The sequence below is a fragment of the Notolepis coatsorum genome (genome assembly GCF_963971535.1).
Source record: "Notolepis coatsorum genome assembly, chromosome: 10".
Taxonomy (NCBI): Eukaryota; Metazoa; Chordata; class Actinopteri; order Aulopiformes; family Paralepididae; genus Notolepis; species Notolepis coatsorum.
This window is the reverse complement of record NC_140174.1, coordinates 49,998,342-50,020,392: the sequence shown is the minus strand read 5'-3', so window position 1 is coordinate 50,020,392 and position 22,051 is coordinate 49,998,342. Positions and strand designations below refer to the sequence as shown.

The 22,051-nt window shown below is 44.2% G+C and overlaps 2 protein-coding genes across 2 annotated transcripts in view; both read right to left on the bottom strand.

Annotated features, from left to right (window-relative positions):
- LOC311235082 (myosin heavy chain, skeletal muscle) overlaps positions 1-20,792 on the bottom strand; it is a 46,859-nt gene extending 26,067 nt beyond the window's left edge. Inside the window, exons 1-8 of the mRNA XM_084322427.1 lie at positions 20,679-20,792; positions 18,730-18,786; positions 11,231-11,317; positions 10,447-10,692; positions 9,059-9,176; positions 6,367-6,494; positions 4,785-4,981; positions 2,051-2,183 (exon numbers count right to left, since the gene is read on the bottom strand). Of these exons, the coding sequence (XP_084178553.1) occupies positions 2,051-2,183; positions 4,785-4,981; positions 6,367-6,494; positions 9,059-9,176; positions 10,447-10,692; positions 11,231-11,317; positions 18,730-18,786; positions 20,679-20,714 (1,002 nt within the window). The 5' untranslated portion in view covers positions 20,715-20,792. The remainder of the gene's footprint in view (positions 1-2,050; positions 2,184-4,784; positions 4,982-6,366; positions 6,495-9,058; positions 9,177-10,446; positions 10,693-11,230; positions 11,318-18,729; positions 18,787-20,678) is intronic.
- A 1,128-nt stretch (positions 20,793-21,920) lies between these two features.
- LOC311235570 (uncharacterized protein) overlaps positions 21,921-22,051 on the bottom strand; it is a gene marked incomplete at its 3' end in the record, with an annotated part of 50,208 nt that continues 50,077 nt past the window's right edge. Inside the window, exon 7 of the mRNA XM_084323037.1 lies at positions 21,921-21,945. Within this exon, the coding sequence (XP_084179163.1) occupies positions 21,921-21,945 (25 nt within the window). The remainder of the gene's footprint in view (positions 21,946-22,051) is intronic.

Sequence of the window (22,051 nt, the reverse complement as noted above, 5' to 3'; positions counted from 1 at the left end):
CAATGTACAGTAAATGACCAAGTATGGTTTTGTCAATATTCCAATGTACAGTTTTGCTTACAGTCTGCAACACTACTAGACATCTAAGAAGGGCGATCCCCCCTTGAATGGCCCTTCTAAGGTTTCTCTCCTCCACATGCCTGTGGAGCATTTTTTCCCTATTGTTAGGTTGTAGTGAGTTTTTCCTTACCTTCGCATGGGGTATGTCTGGGAGTGCTTGCATTCTTTCATTTATTTGCATTTATTTTAAATTTGTTGGACCTTATGGTGTTCTTGTTCTGTTCTTGACTTATTGTTATGTTTCTTCTTGACTTTTTTAAAGAAGACGTGTACGGCCCATGGGGACATTAACGTGTGTTGTCGGGCCTTACAAATAAATTTGATTTGATTTGATTTACAGTGTCACCCACCCACCCACCCCTCCTACCCAACCCCCCCCCCCCCCCCAACCACCTCCAATGTACAGTCCCCCCCACCCCCACCCCACCTACCCAACCTCCTCCAATGTACAGTTTCTACATCAAATGGATATACTCTCTTTTCTGGACTCTTTTCGTATCACAAACAGTACTGTATTTGCAAATCTGGTATGTCATAAATGTATAGATGTAGCAGTACTGTCTATCTGTATGTCATGTATGTCATATATGTTATGATGAATTGAAAATGGGGGACCCTGATGTAAACAAGACGAAAGTCTTTCTCTGGTCTGCATCCCCTTAACAATTATTGAGCTGTACTGTACTGTACTGTACCCATTCTGCAATCTGTTAATAAAGTTTTCAATCAATCAATCAAGAAGAGAAAAGAAAAGAAACACATCATGTTTAGATGGGGGGATGGCGCCATCCTCAGGAAAAACATGCACAAACGTTGGAGACAAGAATATAATAGTAAGCTTACTTTTACGTGAATGTCAATTTAAATTATAATTAGGGAAGGGAGGGGGTTGAAATGTGTTTTTGTCCTGTGTTACTGTCTGTGAATTAATGAATTAATAAAAATTTTATTTAACAGATTGCAGAATGGGTACAAATAATACAGTACGGCTCAATACACACAATTGTTAAAGGATAACTCCACTATTTTGGGAAATTAGCTTATTTAACATCTTCCCTGGAGTTAGACAAGAAGATGCATACCTTTTTTGTCTCTGTGCGTGCATTTTAGCTTTGGGAATAGATGCTCCGTTAGCATAGCTTAGCTTCATCACTGGAAGTGAGGCAGGACAGTAGCCTTACAGTGCCTTACAGTGTATTGCAAGGTCTGACATTGACCAAACTTGATATGCATGACCTTGGTGGGCTCTAGGTCAACTCCTGAAAAGGGGGTCAATGTCAGACTTTGCAATCAAAAGTTAGGGGGCTAATAACCCTTGCCATAATTTCAGTGCGCCCCTAACTTTTGATTGCAAGGTCTGACATTGACCCCCTTTTCAGGAGTTGACCTAGAGCCCACCAAGGTCATGCATATCAAGTTTGGTTCATTAGAGGCCCACGGGCCACGGCCCGGACGGCCCGGTCGTTAATCCGGCCCTGCGTGTAACTTGACTGTTTCAGCCAATCAGAATCGAGAAATGTGCATGCCGTTGTATAATGATGTATATCCCCCTGGATATCAACAAAACCAAGACTTTTCAGATATCTAATCTGCTTCCTTGGAAATATCACACAATACACACAGGTTACTCCCATCAGTCACATCTAGCTGCTCTGATTGGCCCATCAGTCACATCTAGCTGCTCTGATTGGCACAACATCAGTCACATAGCTGAGCTGCACCAGCAGCTTTGTCCATGACAGTCAAGCATCTATACTAGTGTCTAGTGAACGGAAGGCCACGCCCCCTTAGCCTACTGAGAGTTGGCTTTATTCAGAGAGGGTGACCTAAAACACTTATAGCATACTTCTGAGGCTGAAGAAACTATACTCATGACATTAACATCCCACATTGTATGACTGAATTAAAAAAATAAAATTATGGGATCTTTAAGAAATATTAATGTAATTTTTTTAAGGAGTTTATAGGATGTGTCCCCCTGCTACTGTACCTTCTCCAGGTCCATACACAGCTCCTCCACCTCTCCCTGCAGCCTCTGCTTGGTCTTCTCCAGGGAGGAGCACTTGGCCTGGGTGGCCTCCACAGCCTCCTCCGACTCCTGCAGCCGGGAGGCCAGCTTCTTCCTGGAGCGCACGCGCACGTGCACGCGCACACGCACACACACACACACACACACACACACACACACACACACACACACACACACACGTTAGGAGTACTGAGATACAGTATAAATCACATTGTTAAAGGGGGCATGCCAACATTATGGGAAATGTGCTTACCTCTTCCAGAGTTTTAAGCTAGGCTAGTGGTCCGTGGTCCGCTCCCATTAAATTGTGCTAAGCTAGGTTAGCTTGCAGCTGGATAGCTTATACTGAACCCATAATGTTGCTGTGTTCCAGTGACAGTAGGCCTACAGTAGTGCATCATGTCATCTTTCATTGTATTCTGACATATTATACATCCAAAATACTGTACATGTGATCCAGAGGTCAGTTCAGTACAGTGAGGAGCGTAACCACGTGAGCTTATTATCAAACGCTACTGTGTGAAGAACGTGACTTGTGTTAAGTTCCATTAAATGACCACTAAACGACACACAGTAACCAGATATAATGAAATGCTCCTTAATACGACACATCCTTGTGCAAAGGAGGGAAAACCAGAAGCACATCATGGAACCATGGTTCATCATAACCTTCAAGTCAAGAGAGCTCTCTCCACTGTGGTCCACCATCTTGTGGGTGTAATGTTGTGTAATACTTTGGGTCTCCTCCCTCCCTTGGTATTTTCCCTGATTAAGACAGCATGAGGGCTGAGAGGGAGACAGAGTAGGGGAGACAAAGGAGAGAAGCTTCTGGACGCGATTCAACGGCAGGCCAGCAGGGGTACATGTGGTTCCAGCGGCAGCAGGGGTCTCAAAGCGTTAACGTGTAATTGTGGCGCTCGCCGGCCGCAAGCAGCACTTCCTCTGTGTTTTCAATTACAGTTCCCATGAGCGCCTCTACTCGGCTCGCATCGGCTCGCTTTCTACAGAGCAACTTCTGGGTTTGGCCGAGGTGGTCGAGGTGGCCGTGCATTTGTTTCCCTTTGTTGCAGAAAATACCCTGCGTTCTGCGAACTGTCATCTCTCATTCCTTCTAGTCATATCTCTGGTTACAGGCATGGGACATGTCCCTATACCAAAATAATTGCAGTGCAGTAAGAAAATCTAGCTTGGCAAGATTTCTTGAAATAAAAGATATATACAGTATATTTAGGGTTTTCTCTCCTGATTGGATAAAGTGCTCTGTTTACTGCATAACTGAGAGACCCATGTTACTGACCAAACACTATATGTGATGGCTGTCAGAATGTAGAGCTATTTAACACCTATTTGAACAAAAACATACGACTTACAGCACCTTTAAGGCGAGACACTGCAGGTGAATAGTCAAATATACTTTTTTTGTTGATTTTGAGATTTTGTTATATTTTGCTTCCTAAACATGTCTTCTATGAAACTAGTGACAATAAAACGTCAATAACACACATTTAGTTGTTTATTTTACATCATTTTGCCTTATTGCATCCATAAATGTGCACATATTTAATGGGGAAGTGCCTCATTTGCATATATAAACATACATTTCAGAAAACTTGCAATATATTTTTTCTTAGTTTATATGTACATAACAAATTGGGAAAGTTTCATAGTGATATCTATTCAAATATTTTTTGCCTATTAGGGGGTACTACACTGTACTACACTGTTTGTAGCCTGTGTGTAGTTCTGTTCAGTTCAATAACATCATTATTATTATTATTCAGTTATCAGGCATGTGTTTAGGTTGTCTATTAGGTATTGTGTTTGTAAATATCTGTTTAAAAAAAAAAGTATGGCATTTTACAATACAGAACCTTGAAGGCGTTTTCCCAAAAATGAGTTTTAAGAGTTTTTCCTCATACTCTGAGCCAGAAATCTCCACTTCAGTAGCACACACATACACCAAACCTTCCAGTTCTATTCATATCTATGTTCTGAAGGTATTTACAGAAGGGTTTGTTGATATCGCATTCATACCCTGATTTATATCACATTTTATTCCTAAAAACATGGCGAAATATAGGATTTTTACCATAAAAATGGACTGAATGGAGTATTTTCTGATTTATGGAGTGATAAAAAGAGATATCCAAAATCCCCTCTGTAATAACCTTTGGCTCTAATATGTCAACAAAATGAAACTATAATTTTGAAAATGGCTTTATCCAATGTTCAGATTTCTGTCCTGGAATTATATGCAAATTAGTGCATATTTAAGTAGATCATGCCTCATTTGCATATTTAAACATACAATTTCAGAAAACTTGTAATACAAAAAAGTCGTGTCTTAATATAAGTAATCAACTGGGGAAGTTTCATTGTGATATCTATTAGTTAATTTTTGTACCCTATTCACCTGCAGTGTCTCCCCTTAAGTGTCCCTACCAAAGCTCAAATCAAACCTAGGCCCCTGCCTCTGGTGTCGTGAGGAGGCTGACCAAGTTGGCCGCAGCCGGACTATTTTGAGGCTATGGCAGCGACAATAAACGGTGTGGTGAATCACCAGCGGTTGCAATTTGTTCGGTACACTTTAATGAATTAATGGGAAAATTACACATCATCGCTTTCAAACCACTCCACCGTCCACTCTGGGCACGTGATGGAGCACCCTCGCCTCAGCCCGCCCCTCGCTCCTTACTTGGCCTCCTCCTGCTCGTCGGCGTGCTGTGTGGCGTCGGCCTCGTGCCTGGTCCTCCAGAGCGTGACCTCGCTGTTGAGCTTGGAGACGAGCCGCTGGAGCTCCAGCTTGCTCTCCTGCTCCTCCTCCAGCTGCTCCTTCAGCACCTCGCACTCCTGCCTCGCTGTGCCCAGGGTGCTGCCCAGCGCCTGCTTCGTCTGGGAGAGGGGGGGTGGGGGGGAGCGAGTGAGAGACGGGCAGATTGATTGATAGCCAGACAGAGACAGAGAGGCAGAAAGACAGACAGATATAATGATGATGATGATGATGATGATGATGATGATGATGATGATGATGATGATGATGATGATGATGATGATGATGATGATGATGATGAAGACTTTATTCCAGACTCACGGTCCATATTACACATACAAAACAACAACAAAAATTAAATAAAATACAATAAAAACATTAAATAATAAATAAAAAAAAAAAAAAATACATAAAGGCATTAATTCCAATGTTTCCACAAACAGTATCCTGTTTTTTGACTCTAATAGTCGACATATTTAAACATGAAGTTCCTCAGCAGAGCATGGAAGGTGGGGACATTTTTTGTCACAAACAAGTCCATCTTGGGAGCTTAACCCTTTCCCCGCCAATCGTTGGACGCCAACAACGAGTATACTCGTTATTATGATCGTTATTTCTTTTATTCGCTATTTCCATTCATAATTCATCCTGGTATGCTTTGGTACTGTGTAGCAATGTGTCTGAGATCGCGACGGTTCAATACCGCCGCCTGGTGGTATGCTGGTATGCAGCCGATGTTGCACTCCCTTTGTGTATCTGTGTGTGGGGCTGTGCGTCATTGAAAGTCATCCGGGCGGAGTTATCTTGTAACGTGGATCAAGATATACACCCGATCGCATTGAATCGCCTTCGGGACGCCAGAATCATTATGCTTTTGGGGGTTATGACATGGGCCAAAAGGACATATGATCTAGCAGATGGCAATCAAATAATTGGAATATTATTTTTGGAGTCTCATCGGCCACAGGTAAGAGCAATTTAACGTCAATTCCAGCTTGGTTGTTCATTGTTTTCATAGCCAACGTATGCTGGTGTACTAACAAATGCCGTTATTGACAATCAATTAATCAGAAATGACCCCCCCCCCCTTTCATGCATGCATGATGGAACATACTATACCCATCATATGCATTTGAATTTTTTATTGTAGCGTGTATAGGACGAAATGCCAATGGATTAAGTATAATATGCGTCGCAGCCTTCCAGGAATTACCCTGGCCTAGATGATCTGATAGTGATACATATCTGATACAATACTTGAGCAGTGTAGACATAATCAACACACACACACACACACACACACACACACACACACACACACACACACACACACACACACACACACACACACACACACACACACACACACACACACACACACACACACACACACACACACACACACACACACACACACACACACACACACACACACACACACACACACACACACACACACACACACACACACACACACACACACACACACACACACACACACACCTACCTTGACCTCCTCATCCAGTTGTTTCTTGAGGTCTTCATGCTGTGAGTGAACCAGGGTTCTGGAGCGGCTGAGCTGACTGACCCTGCTGTCTGACTCCTCCAGCTGTCTGCTCAGGTCTGTGTTATCAGCTGGAGAGAGAGAGAGAGAGAGAGGAGAGGAGAGGGAGAGAGAGAGAGAGAGAGAGAGAGAGAGAGAGAGAGAGAGAGAGAGAGAGAGAGAGAGAGAGAGAGGGGGGGGGAAATGTTTAGGGTTCAAGTCCCGCTTTATTGTCACATGCAATAAAAACAATACAATTAGGTACAATAAAAGTGCAAAACGACTCTCTTTGTAAACGGAAACCCAACAAGAATGAGACAACAAAAGAAGACAACCGCATTGTGTGTGCGCATGCGTGTGTGTGTGTGTGTGTGTGTGTGTGTGTGTGTGTGTGTGTGTGTGTGTGTGTGTGTGTGTGTGCGTGCATGTGTGTGCGTGTGTACATATTAAAGTTAATGTTGCACAACCTCTGTTCTTCATCCTGACCGCCTGAGGATAAAAACTCTGTTGAAATGAGCGGCCGGCGTTCTAATGATTTGGTAGCGTTTTCCAGATGGTATAATATTAATAACACAGGGAAAGGGAACAGGAGAGTTATTATCAAACACTATATGATACTCAGTAGTGATGTTCCCACTTCAGAACTGATGATGGGACCAAAACATCCCCTTTATTGTTTTTTGGCACCTTTTACTGCATTTTCATTGGTTTGAAGACATTCATATTTTAAACCTGAGTGTGATTCTTTCCCCCAGCTCTGCTAGGTTATAGATCGGGGAAATCTGTTTAAATAATAATACAAGGAGAGGGAATGCATGTAAACCGCTATATAGGATAGTTACAGGAAACTGTAAAACTACACTATAAAATGTTCTGAACATACAATGTCAATGTCTTCAGTATTATAGACAGTGAGCCAGATAGCTGAAGATCTCCCCTGAGGATTTGCAGCTGCACTTCAGATCAAAAGCTTTCTGTCGTTTTCAATGAGATTTGAGGCCACTGAGTGGACTGTGAACGAGTAAGTGATCATCATATCTGTGTCTGTTTTCCATTTCTCTGAACTGGACTGGACTGGAACAGAATGTAGGCCTGGCTGCTGGCCGCTTGGGTCAAACTCAAAGCTGATCCGTTACTGTATGAGATCAGATATGTTTACACTAGGCCTGTCCCCGACTAAGGATTTGTATAGTCGGCTTTGATATTTTTTTGGGATCATTCCATTTGGGTTGTGGGGGGGGCTTCATGTCTGAAGGAGTCGACTGAAGGCTTCTTGTCCTCTGCGAAAGCATGCAATTGGTCCACTGATGGATACATCTTGATATTTGTCTAGTAGTGTGTGAAATCCTTTTTCAGTGCCTCTGTGCCCTTTTTCTTAGGCAGTTAGCCTCTCTGGTATGCACTCCATTAGCATTAGCCATACTAGGCCTCTTTGCTCTTGAAAAGAATGCATTAGACCAGGGGTTCCCAAACCCCCAAATAACGGTGTCAGAGAGCCGTGACCCCCACTATTATAGGAGGTAAAATATATATATATATATATATATATATATTTTTCTTTTTTTATAAATGAAAATGTATGGTTGAAACATGCAAACGTTCAAACGCACACACACTAATAAGCATTGGAGGCTTTTAACCAGGGCCGGACTAGGGAAATCATTCAGGCCAGGAAATATAGTGCAAAATATAGCCCCAGTCAGGCCACTTTTTAAGCAGGGGGTCCCCCACCAGGAATTTTTTTGTTACAAAGACTTCATTTCCTGCATTCTGGTGCAGGAATTATTTTATTTGTACCCTTTAAATGCCAGTGTTTGTGATGGCATCACAAATTATTGTTAAAAAACAGGCTAGCATATGTATGATTAGCAACAACACAGATTTGTATGGATTTTCAGTTTTCTTTGTAATTGATAAAAAATACAATCTTATTCAACTTCAGCCCTGATCATAACACCACATATTCATTTTATAATTCTAACCCTTTAAATGCCAGTGTGTGTGATGGCATATATTTGCAATATATCAAATACAAAGTAGATTTTTCTGGGGGGGATTATTACAGGCTAGCATGTGTCAATGATTAGCAGTTTTTTGTAAGGGTCCTGCCTCCACCAATCACATGCGGCTCCCTTGTGTGTGTGTGAGCAAGAGAGAGAGAGAGAGATAGTTCTCCAACTTGTGTGAGTTGCAGTGATCTCCTGGTTGTTCCCCACCTAGGTTATCTAACTTTGCGCTGGTGCAACTAGAAACACTGGCCTGGCCTGCTTCTAAGTTCAGTGGCCTGACTGCATAATCTTTTTTTTATTTATTTATTTTTAATCATCTGGTGACCCCGACTTTGGGAACCCCTGCATTAGACTAAGAGGTTGGCAGTCGACTACAGCTCCTTTCGACTGATTAGTCGACTATTCGACTAGTCGAGGTCAGCCATAGTTTACACCACAGCTCTATTGAAAATCTCTCTCTCTCTCTCTCTCTCTCTCTCTCTCTCTCTCTCTCTCTCTCTCTCTCTCTCTCTCTCTCTCTTTCTCTCTCTCTCTAGTCTAGAGACTACCCACATTCAACACACCACCGATAAGAATGAACATAGTCTACAACGGGATATCAAAATAAAGTGTGGCCTATTATATTGACACCTATAGTGCTTATTTACCGGTTAGTCTGTTCTTGGCAACGTTGACCTCTGTGAGCGCCCTCTGCAGGTCGTCTCCTCTGCTGTGAGTGTCTGACAGCTGTTCCTCCAGCTTCTTCAGCTGAGTGTCTGTGGACACCTGCACATGGAGCAACACACACTCATTACAAGACTTAAATGGTAGTGCAGTATGAAGGCATTACACACACACACACACACACACACACACACACACACACACACACACACACACACACACACACACACACACACACACACACACACACACACACACACACACACACACACACACACTTGGAAGTATAAGGTTCTGTTTATGTTCAGAGTAGTCTCTGAACTCTCCCATCCCCCGATTTTGTCGTTATGCCAATTCCCCCCTGGGCGTTGCACTGCCATACTGTTGGTCTTGGGAGGGTGTAGAGACTATCACATACCTCCTCTTATGCATACAACCAGGAGTCAGGACTCATAACCCACCGGCTTCCTACTGCCAGTTCGTAGGGACGACTGACCAAGCTGGAGGTACCGCTACCGGGAATTGAACCTGCGTCTCCCCCGCTACACTAGTACTTAGACCTCTACAGCCGCTCCAGTACTTAGACCTCTATACTACGCAGCCGCACCGTTCAGAGTCGTTTTGAGATAATGGGCCTCATTCATGAAGCGATATAAGAACAGATTTCGTTCTTAACTAGCATTTCCTCTTATTTTGTTCTTACCTGGGATTCAGCAATGTTTTCTTATTGTTGCTTTTCTCTCAGGCAAGACCAAATTCTTAGAATGGTCGAGAGCACTCTTACCCAGATAAGAAACTCTTACCCAGATGAGAAACATTTAAAAAAGCGGGGATGGTCAATTGGTCATTGGTCAATTGCCCCCAAATACGACTTTATAAACCCAGAACTTTTCAATAATAATAATTATTATTATAACTTATTGCGTGCGTTCTTCTTCTGAAATGGATTATATATTGCTGTTAGAACAGTTAGATGCTGGCTGCCCAGGCGTACGCATAGAACGCATATTTACAACATCTCCTCTCCTCTCCTCTCCTCTCCTCTCCTCTCCTCTCCTCTCCTCTCCTCTCCTCTCCTCTCCTCTCCTCTCCTCTCCTCTCCTCTCCTCTCCTCTCCTCTCCTCTCTTCTCTTCTCTGCTCCTACAAGTTCTGAGCGAATTTGGTGTTTTAGCCACAGGGACCTTTCAGAGAGAGATAACAGGTGACAGATCCAGTACAAAGAACAAAGGCCACAAACCCCCTATAATATTATCCACTTGTCACATAAGAAATACATCACTTGACTAATAATGTACCATAAAGGCCAACTGGGGTAACGCAGCGCTCGATGCCTCTCAGGACCCATGGACGGAGCTCTCAGACACCACTGACCTTGGTTTTCTGCAGAGTGTCCAGGGAGGCTGCCAGGTCCTCCACCTCCATGCGCAGGTTCTGCTTCTCCTTCTCCAGCTTGGCCCGGGTCCTCTGCAGGCCCTCACACTGCTCCCCCAACTCTGCCATGGCGTCGCCGTGACGCTTCCGCAGCGAAGTGGCCATGGCCTCCGATTGGACAGAGGACTCCTCCAAGTCCCGCCTCAGACGCTGGAGCTCAGCCTCTCGCTTCTTGTTCACCTCCACCTGTCAATCGTACAGTCGAAGGTAGATTCGGTACATTGGTCGTTACACTGAAGGCCGTCTGGGTATGAGATTATAGCTCTCGGCAGAATGTAGTTCTTATGAGATAAAAAACCTTTAAGGTCTTCTGGGTATGGGATTATAGCTATATAATAATGGTATAATAATGGAAATAATGGTTACAGTCGGGTCAGCAGTATTCTTTGAATAATAAAATGCCTATTGATATATCAAGGTTTTTGAGCCTGGGGGAATGGTCACTTCTAATTATGTTTTGTGTGCATGCACATGTGTGAGTGTGTGTGCGTGTGTATGCGTGCATGCATAGCATGTACATGTATGTGTGCGTGTGTGTGCATGTGTGTGTGTGTGTGTGTGCATGCATGTGTGTACGTGTGTGTGTGTATGTGTGTGTGTGTGTGTGTGTGTGTGTGCATGTGTGTGTGTGTGTGTGCGTGTGTGTGTGTGCGTGTGTGTGTGTGCATGTGTGTGTGTGTGTGTGTGCGTGTGTGTGTGTGCGTGTGTGCATGTGTGTGCAAACCTGCGAGGCAGTGGCTCCCCCGGCCTCCTCCAGGCGGTCAGTGAGGTCGTCCAGCTCTCTGGTTAGATCAGCCCTCTGTTTCTCCACCTAGTAACAGCAAGGGAATTAAAGAACAATATCCTTCTAATACATTTCAAATAACAATGAATTAACATGAATAACATGCCAAATAACAGGAATGAATTTGCAATGATCCAAGACAGACCCTTGCTAAACCAATCCTGAACAACGCAGAGTGCTCTGTTCGCGCACAGTGAATGACATCAACACCATATCATGAGAGAACTTGTGCCCAAACCACTCATCTGTAGTGAGATTACTGTGTGGTCCTCCTTAGCTGTAGAGGGCTTAACACACAAGTGCTTTATCTTTTGATGTGTTTGTTTTCTAAAAAGTACTGTAAACTGATCGTGTGTACAATATAGCGGTGTGGATCCTTCATCAGAACATGCATAATCAAATTCCCAGAAGACATCCTTGATCGATTATGACATACTTGACATATTGCTTAAAGTGTTTGAGACAAGAGACAGCTTGGCTTTCAGTGAAACATCTCCACTTGAGTAAAGAGCGTCAGTCAAGAATCCACTCATCATCCCTCAAGTGTCTCTCAAAGCAGGATTCCCGACCACCAGGGGGATCGGAGTGATTGACAGCTGACAATAGGAAGCGATCTTTACAGAGGTCAAAGATCAGGAGCCGAGGAGGTATCCAATCAGAGCACCGCAGGGGTGAGCTCCTGTCACAGGGTGTAAATATCGTCTCGAGAACTTTCCCTTTTCCCTTTGCATGTTATCCAGCGGCCTCCTCAGAGCTGCGTGAGCTGCTGGTTTGAACCATATGGATCCCTGTCCTTTCATGTCTCTGTCTTTGTTGATTTGAAATGGGCTTTTAATTTCGTATCCGTGGTAAATACTGGGGAGACTCGAATACCTCAACTGGACTGGATTTGTCGCACTAAGCCACGGATTTCAAAGGAAATACTTTGGCATATCTGTTACATAGAAATTAATCAAGCTGCTTTGTGATGATCAAGCAAGCTCTGGAAATAGAGAATGAAAGAGAATAAAGATCAGAACAAAACAAAAAGAAGGACTGAGGTTGTTTCTCACGCTGGGGCACGGCGAGGCACACATGGAGCGCTGTTATCGGTCCTGTAACATTAGGGCTGTTAACACTTTCTGTGCCACGCTGTTTCCGGGGGACGGCAATGCGAGGCCACGCATTAAACTATTGGAGTCTGTCACCTTGTTTGTAGAGCTATAACTATATTCTATATTATAGCTATGGATACAATAGTAAGGTCATTTCACACTGAGTTTCTTCCGGTCACGATGCAAAAAAGATAAATAATTTCCATCCATACGTTCCCATTTTATACCGTGGTGAATATGAGTGTTATTTCAGAATGATCCAGGCTAATTCCTGGGCGGCTGGTTATAAGCTGCAACGTGTATTATACTAAATCCATTGGCGTTTTGTCCCTACACACGTTTTTTTAATGCTTTGATGGTCACCAACGGAATATGTTATGGACTAGCGTTACACACATAGGCTCGGATCGCAATGAAAACATTCTTGGATCAACACAAGATTGATATCATATAGCCCTTACCTTGAGTAGGATGTACTAGGGCTGGGCGATAAAACAATAACGATAACTATCGCGATAAATTATTTCCTCGAAATAAACATGAAACGTGGTCGCAAAGTTTCGATATATCGATTTTCCAAGCTTGGATATGAGCACACGCACTAACAACCAATCAGTGAAGGAGATGGCCGACAGCGAAGGAGACCCACGGTGCACCTCTGGGTAGTAAACAAGGCTGGCTAGGATAATTAGCTTGCACGCCGCTATTTTACAGTTTACGTGCGGAGTGGGTGTGTGGCGTGAATTCTGAGGCCACGGTTAGAGTAGTGTGGGGTATGCGGTGGACGTCGTTGCAATGTATTGGGGCGGAACGGAGTATTTTAGGGTGATAGTTAGTACATTGTCATGGGATACACCGCTTGCTCCATCGTTTTGCCAACATAATCCACCACAGAACACGGATCGGGAGTAATTGTTTCTTCTCAATCCGAGCGTTATAACCGGTCGGCCTGCCCGACAAAGAAAAGTCCGCCCAGACCCATATAATCGACGCACAGCCCAAGACACAAGGTTTCAAATGGTGCTCGATACCGCCGCCTGGTAGGATACGGCCGGTACTGCACCTTCGGAGTCCCAGTATGCATTTTACAGGCAAAATACAGCTCCCTGACATTGAATAGGGTATTAAAATCGAAAAAAAGGAAAAATTACTTAGGTCCAGAAACGAGAATTCTCGTGAATGGCACTGAATGTGTTAAAAGCACAAACAGCCAGTGCAGCAGTACCTAGTTAATTAACACTTTCAGTGCCAGCCATGCGGTGCCCCGGAACCCTGTTGCGTGCCAACGCCCACTTCAATGATAGAGCTATCATATTTGCGAACGCATAAACTATATCTTAAATTATGGCTATGTGTATAATATGGCCGTCACCTATCAATAACTTGGTTGCAGTCAACATTGTCGAAACGGATTGTTTTTTAATCGGTTCATTTCCGTTTTATACCATTTTGAAAAACTCTCGTTTTTTGAAAGTTTCAGGAAAATATAAAGATTCTGTGATAATCGCCCCTTTAGTGGAATACACAAAAAACGTTGTAATTTTTCGGCCTATTTATGAATCGTTTTCAAATAAACGCTAGATTATCGATAGTATATGTGTACTTATGCACGCTATAGAAGCGGGCTGAAAAATCGATTATCCATTTCCTGATCAGCACATACACACACACACGCACACACACACATAGGGCCCACGTTGATATCTCTGTGAAAAAAGCTCTGATTATCCCAAGACTGGTAAAATAGATTCCTTACCTCAGATCAGATGTTCTCCAAAAAGATTATTCCAATTCCTGATCGCCATTCCAAATATCGATCGCGTTTATTGATCCAACACTGTGTGGTCGAAACACCGATTCCACGCTGTTCTGATGGTCCACAATGAATCCGATCGGCTTGAGTTACATGCCTGAGAAGTAAAATGTGGAAGCAGGATTTTTTCAATCCAATCCAAAGGGAGAGACGATAGGGGGCGGTATTTTCCCAATGGAGCTCAGAGAGAGTTCCAGTGGTAACGTGAGGCTAGATTGATGAAATATTTTTTTTTATCCACTTTTTCTCCCATTTTCTATTTTTCTCCCATCCCAATTTCGTATCGTCCAATTCAACCCTCCCCTGTCTCGAACGCTGTTTCTTGCCTCCCACAAGCCGGCTGCAATGTGGACGAAGCCATACATAGCACGAGTCCCCTCCGATACTCGAGGTAGCAGCCGTCGCATCTTTTCACCTGCGCGGCGCGATCTTTCAGCGTCAGGGGTCTGCGCTTTGGAGGGGCGCCGCCCCCATCGCTTCTTGATTCTACTGCGTAGGCGCACCAACCGGCCTGTAGGAGTCGCTGTCCACAACGTCCGATCCCCACCCATCAGTTTTCCCTCCCCCTAATACTGCCAATTGTATTAGTATGGACGACTAGCCAAACTGAAAACAATGTGGAGAGCTGGGCTCAAACCCAGCGTCTCCAGCATTGGTGGTGAGTGCCTTGCCCACTGCACCACCTAGCCGCCCTTAGATTGATGAAATCTGAATGGAAATCACTAATAAAAAAAAACGAGATCTCTCGTCGTTGGCACTGAACGGTTGGCATGAACTAACGAGAAATCTGGTCGTTGGCACTTAAAGTGTTATTTATTTTTAAACATCATTCTTTAACGGGCTGCTTTAAAAGACAGCCGTAGATGTTAAGACTGGTCTGTAAAAAGCAGAGGTCTCAGGCCTCCCTGACAGCAGCTCTATGGTTGTCTCTCTGTGCCTTCGGGCCAAACAAGTGAAAACAGATGACTCTCATTCAGACCTGAGGGGCCAGAGGGCTTCTCCTCTTTCAGATACTCTCTCTCTCTCTCTCTCTCTCTCTCTCTCTCTCTCTCTCTCTCTCTCTCTCTCTCTCTCTCTCTTCTCTCTCTCTCTCTCTCTCTCTCTCTCTCTCTCTCTCTCTCTCTCTCTCTCTCTCTCTCTCTCTCTCTCTCTCTCCTCTCTCTCTCTCTCTCTCTCTCTACATCTTCCCAGAAAAGACATATTATATTTATTTAGTAGAAAGACATATTTATGTGTTTCTACTATTACCCTGCTCGTACCTGTATCTCCCCTCTTCCTCCCCCGACACATTTCCCCAAGGGGATCAATAAAGGAATATCTTATCCCCCCCCACTTTCGTTTTTTCTCTCTCCTGTTCATGTTGTGTCAACATAAAGGGGCAATTTACCAAAAAACAATGATGATTTATTTTGCACATAATCTCACACACATCCGAGAACTCTAAACGGTTTTGCACACGTTCATTTAGTTTGACAGTTATTGAGAGTAAATGAGTGAATCAAATTGAATATGGCCACCAGTGATGTCATCTGGGACATTGAACCCTTGTGTTGTGTTAATTACACCTCAATGAAACGATGAGGTAGCAGTCGCTATAAGACAAGGTATTGCTATTTTCTATAATTTTGTGGTGCTGTAATTAACACAAGGATTCAATGACATCACTGGTGCCCATATTTAAATGTATTTACTATATATAACTGTCAAACTAAATTAATGTGTGCAAAACAGTTTAAATCATCATAAATTGTCTGAATTTATATGTTCAAATAACCTTTTTGCTTAACCTTTTATTCACTCTCGAATTAGTCGATTGTCGAAGGTTGAGACAGTTTTCTTTTACAGTGTTAGAGGAGAGGAGTCTTCTTTTTAAACATCCCCCACATCACTGTCTCTAACCTGGTTGTGTAGTATGTTCATGTGTGTGTGTGTGTGTGCGTGTTAAGGGGTTATCCAAGCCCCCCCCCCCCATGTCAAGGTCCCCAAATTGACACGTAATGGGTCAGGGACCCCTATCTGTTATATCTATTGTTATAGAATTCCATCTTCTATAATGTATGTAGGCGAGGCGATAACAGTTGAGACTATGATCAGAATAGTCATTCTTGTTTTCTCACATTGGGCTAAACTTCTAGGGAATATTAATATTAGTGAAATTAAGTTACAAATTTTGCTGGGGACCCCCTGGAACCCTCTCAAGGACCCCATGGGAGTCTCCGTACCCCACCTTGAGAACCACTGGACTAGAGTATCCAGCTCACTCATCGCTCTCCTCCACATCGCTGACAGAGTCAACAGAAACTCCAGTTCAAATCCCACCCTGACACCCCACTCTGGTCCCATCGAGAGGCAAACGGCAGGTCAACGCTCAATTAGTCTCTAGTAAAAAAAAAAGAAGAAAAAAAAGGTAGATTCATCTCCATTTGCCAGACAAGTGTGAAGGGAGCAGAGAAGTGTGTGTTTGTTTGCTCAGCACATGCCACGTTTGCAATGCGTGTTTTCACAACGCGAGCGCACCTCTCTGTGGGTACATCGGAGCGCGCGCGTGCCACTGAGCGCCGCCGTGCGTGTCTTGTGTGTGTGTGTGGCTGACTGCCTGGCATTCCATTTGGGAGAAGATCCCATGGAAAATGGCTGCTCGTCTGTCTGTCAGTCCATATCTTCATGATGCTATCTCCCCCCTACCCCCCTACCCCCCTCCCCCAACCTGAGACCTGGAGAGGCAGAGGCCCGTAACAATGAGGAGCCTGTCTGGCGGTTGGAGGTATGTCGTGTTTGAGCTTCTTTTAAGACGATGCTGGTTGTGGAACAGATAAAGGCCGTTGCGTGTCTCTACCTGCCGCCCCTCCACACACACACTCCCTCTCTCTGTGGGGGTTTAGGGAGGGGAGACGGGATGAGGTAGTGGGAGACGTCGTGCCCATTAGGAGGAATTACCACCCAGGGAGGGGGGGGGGGGGGGGGGGGGGTGCAAACACCCTCCGGCCCGCTGTCACTCTATTCAACACTCGTGTGCGAGGGGCTGAAGTATGCGGAGGCCTACCTTTTCCGACTTTAACCCAACTTAATGTAACACGGAAATTGTCTGCCTTAAGAGGGGGGCGACTGGAGGGGTCTGCGTCTTAAATACACACATACTCTAAGTCTCGTTTGAAATAACAAGCAGTTTAAAGTAACACCCGCCCTATATTGGTTTTATGTGAACCGGAGTTTTTTTTTTACTCAGCTTTAAGTCTTTACATGGTGACCTAGGAATAGCTTTTTGGCAACCTTTTCTCTGCACTGAAAAGGAAGTAAAATAAAAAACTAAAAAAAAACTGTCCTTCTGTCACGCTCCCAGGAAACAAGTGTGTGTGTGTGTGTGTGTGTGTGTGTGTGTGTGTGTGTGTGTGTGTGTGTGTGTGTGTGTGTGTGTGTGTGTGTGTGTGTGTGTGTGTGTGTGTGTGTGTGTGTGTGTGTGTGTGTGTTGTGTGTGTGTGTGTGTGTGTGTGTGTGTGTGTGTGTGTGTGTGTGTGTGTGTAATCTATAGTACATGTGTGTGCCTGTGTGTATGCAGGAGAGAGAGACTTAAGAAAGAGAGGGGGGGAAAGTAAAAAGGAAGAAAGAAAGAGAAAAAGGATGTAGAGGCTCTCGCTCTGCCTCTGGGGTTGCCCTGTATGTTAATCAGAAACACAAGGACCCCACCCCCACCCCCCCCACACACACACACACACACACACACACACACACACACACACACACACACACACACACACACACACACACACACACACACACACACACACACACACACACACACACACACACACACACACACACACACACACACACACACACACACACACACACACACACACACACACACACACACACACACACACACACACACACACACACACACACACACACACACACACACACACACACACACACATTTATTATCACAGGTGCAGATGGTTTGGGGGTGACCAGAGACCCAGGACCGACCGGTGTACCCCACTTTACAACACATCAGCGATCTGACCTCCGTCTACCATCTCTCTTTTATCTCATTATCTCTATCCTGTCGTCTTCCGGTCTCCTTGTGTGTTTACTCCAGTCCATGTTTGTTGTTGTGTACAGTTGTGTATGTGTGACAGTAATACTTTGAATTTTTTACAAGTAGTTTTATTTCATCTGCTTATCTGCTAGCTGGTCTCTCCACTAGACACAGAGTTTCTACATTTGTCTTATCGGTATCTGTAAAAAAAGAATGGCACGTTAACAGCGCTGGCGTTAACCTTGTCGAATCTGCGGGGACCCAGCTAGCCGGCACCACATGGTTCCAATGAGGAATGTCTAACATGTCATTTTTTTTTCTTTTAAGGAAACCAAAGGACAAATATAGAAACGTTATCCCACAGTGTGACAAGAGTCAGGGCCCTTTGGATCATCTTACAGTACTCCCCCCTAACAGCCTGACAGATAGACAGATGGACTCATCTCAAGGAGGGAGTGGAGAGTTCCCCGTTACACGTATGTGTGCCCTATACCTTAGCTCTCATCGCCCTCTCCGCCTCCAGTTCCTCCTCCAGCTCCTCGATGCGGGCCTAAGAGGGGGGAGAGAGAAGAGAGAGACATGGTGAAACGGTACTCAATAATCAGTGTCAAAATCTGCAAATTAAAGGTGTTGTAAGTAATCTTTGCTAAAATAAGTGGTCTACATGTTACATGTTACATTCCGACAGCCATCACTGATATAGAGTGTTTGGTCAGTAACATGGTTCTCCCAGGCCCTGCGCTCTGCAGTAAACGCAAAATAAAATTTCTGGTATCCTGCTCTCAAAAAATACCACTTACAGCACCTTTAATTAACAACCCGCTACTTTGATTTTAAACAAAGATATTCTGCATCAGATATTGCACCGGACAATTATCTTCACACATCTCAAAGTTCCAGGCATCTACAGTTCTCAGAATCTCATTGAGAAGTCTAAGCCAAACAAGGCACCACCTCAGCATTGTTTGCTATTTCAGGGCAGCAGTGGTGTGTGGTGGTGCAGCCATGTCATTCACTTTGCAATTCTCTTGGCTTTGGCATGCCACTCTCTTTTTCCCCCAGGTAGCAATTTAGAAGGAGAATGTACGCAGCCACCCTCATTATCTGTAGTCCGACCCGGCACTGGGCCTGCTATGTCCGGTCAGCAAGGAGAAGAAGAAGAAGGAGAAGAAGAGGAGGAAGAAGAAGAAAAAAAGTCTATTCCATTTTCATTTCTATCTCGGGTTTTAACATTCTTGGCCGAGACTCAGCGAGGCATTATTTGAGCAGTGTGTGAGGAGGTCTGGGTTTATATCTCATGTTATACTGTGTATTATATACTGCGTTCTTCGGCGTAAATGTGAGCGGTGTGAGAATCGGGGGGTTCTTGAACTTTAATGAACTTTTATAGTGTACCCCTGGGAACCCGCGTTTGAGAAACGTGTAGTCTCAAAAAAAAAGAAGAAAACATGCTTGTATTATGTGATAGTGAACATAATAAAAAAGAAAAAAGTCTGCTTCGATCCTGACTCCAGTGGAAGGATTAGTGGGTTGAATAATACTATTACACAATATTACACCATTAGTAGTAACTTAGTAAAAAAAAAAAATTTAAGAACACTACACGTACAGACTGTAATCAAAAACCTTCCCTCATCCATCAAAGGCTTCCTGTGAATCCAGAGCCAAAGCTGGGTTTTCACCCGTTCTGACTTGACACAATTTATTGCCGGTTTCCCCCAATGTCTTTCTTCTGCTTCTACTCTCCTCAATCCAAGTCGTGTCATGTTCTGCTGCGCTTATCTCCGGCTCTTATCGCGGGTCTCGGTGTCAGGAAGTGTGTCTGACATGCCGAGTAGCGCGGGCCGTGATCAGTACAGTACAGCGGACACCTCACTGCAGCGATGCAGTACGGATCACTCAGCAGTCATGCACACACACACACACACACACACACACACACACACACACACACACACCACAACACACACACACACACACACACACACACACACACACAACACACACACACACAACACACACACACACACACACACACACACACACACACACACACACACACACACACACACACACACACACACACACACACACACACACACTCACACACGCTTTCCAAGAATAGGAACCAACGAGACATTCTCTAGCAAAATAAACATACATCCACAGCGGAGTCGTCTTCCATTCCAAACGGAATAGAGTCATACGCTTCCAATGAAATGAATAAGTGTAAAAAATAAATAAAAAAAAGAAGATACCTTAACAAAGCCCTACAGGTGAGTCTCAATACAAACAACCCACTTAGACAGTACACACACACAAAGCTAACATCTTTTTTCCCCCAGCCTCAAACACTCAGAAACAGAGAAGCTGGAAAATAAGGATTAGAAATAAGTGAAGTGAAAAAGATGACATAGAGAGAAAATAGTCTTTAAAACTCACGTGCCAGCGTAGAACCTCTGCAGAGAGACCTGCCATGGTGAGGCAGCAACAGCCAAACTGACTGACTGACTGTCCCCCGCACACACACACACACGCACACACTCTCACTCTCACTCACACCTCTCACACACTGCTTCGCTAAGTCAATCCCTCAAGGCATTTGACCGTCCACACCCCTTATGCATGCACAATCTCTCTCTTTCCACAACAGACACACACACACATGCGCGCACAGGCACGCACACACATGCACATTTCAGAAAGCTAACCATATCTGTTTCTGTTAGATTTCCACTCGCCAAATGGCCTCAAACAGACTCAAAACTAATATTTGTTTCAGTAACACACTTGTAAAAACAAAACGTTCATAGTGTTAGATGTTTGTGTGTAAAAAATATATATAAAACACTGAAATCGAACCATAAAGGCTATACCTCCTCTCAGTGGGCGTGTTATAGAGTACCTTGAAGCACCTTTGCATAAATACAGTATGGGGCTTTAGAGAAATACTATCCATTATTCATTTATAGACATTTCATTTTGGCCCTTTTTTGTCACATAGGATTTACTATGTACACTACGATCCCTGTATTATTGTCATCTTACGACAACTCTTAGAATCAGCAAAACGGAAATCACTAAATGAGTCCATCACTGTTGAGGACTGCCGGGAGGTTTGATGTCCATAATTGTATGTACTTAAGTTTTAACTTTCTTTTTTTCCGCTGCACTCTGAAACCATAATAATTGACCATAAATTACAATCAGATGTTGACTCATAGCTGATGTCTCCTTGTGTCTGAGGGGATTTGCAGCGGCGTGGGCAGTTATATCCTGTGAGCCCCCACAGGCCGGCCAATTAGGAACACTTCTGTCTCGGCCGACCAATCACAGCCCCACTGCCGGCTAACACATGGCCAATCGTGAACCCAGCCTCTGCATCAAACACAGCTTGTTTCAGACCCTCTCGCCAGTGCAAACCAAGCATACTGTCCACATATGCAGGAATCATTCCGGACCCTTCGCTGCGAATGGCTCTGGGATCGGAACCCTTTGTTCTCTTAAATGCCTTCAGATGGAGGTGTATGGCTTCCATGGCAACCGCGAGGCTTGGCCTATTTGATTGGCTTGATAGATCAAGGGGCGACGACAGGTCCTGTTGGCGGGGGCTTTTACCCATCAAAGTCTTATAGGTGAGGATACGGGTCAAACCAGTGTTAATGAGTATTACGTGATGCCCTTTCAGCGCGGGAGGCTGCGGTGGCTGCTGACAGAGAGGCAGAGATTGGCCCTTAGAATCAGTAACACATGCCTTGCTTTACAACAACAACATGGTGGCCTTCGAATCGGAGCAAATGCATCATCCCACTGCA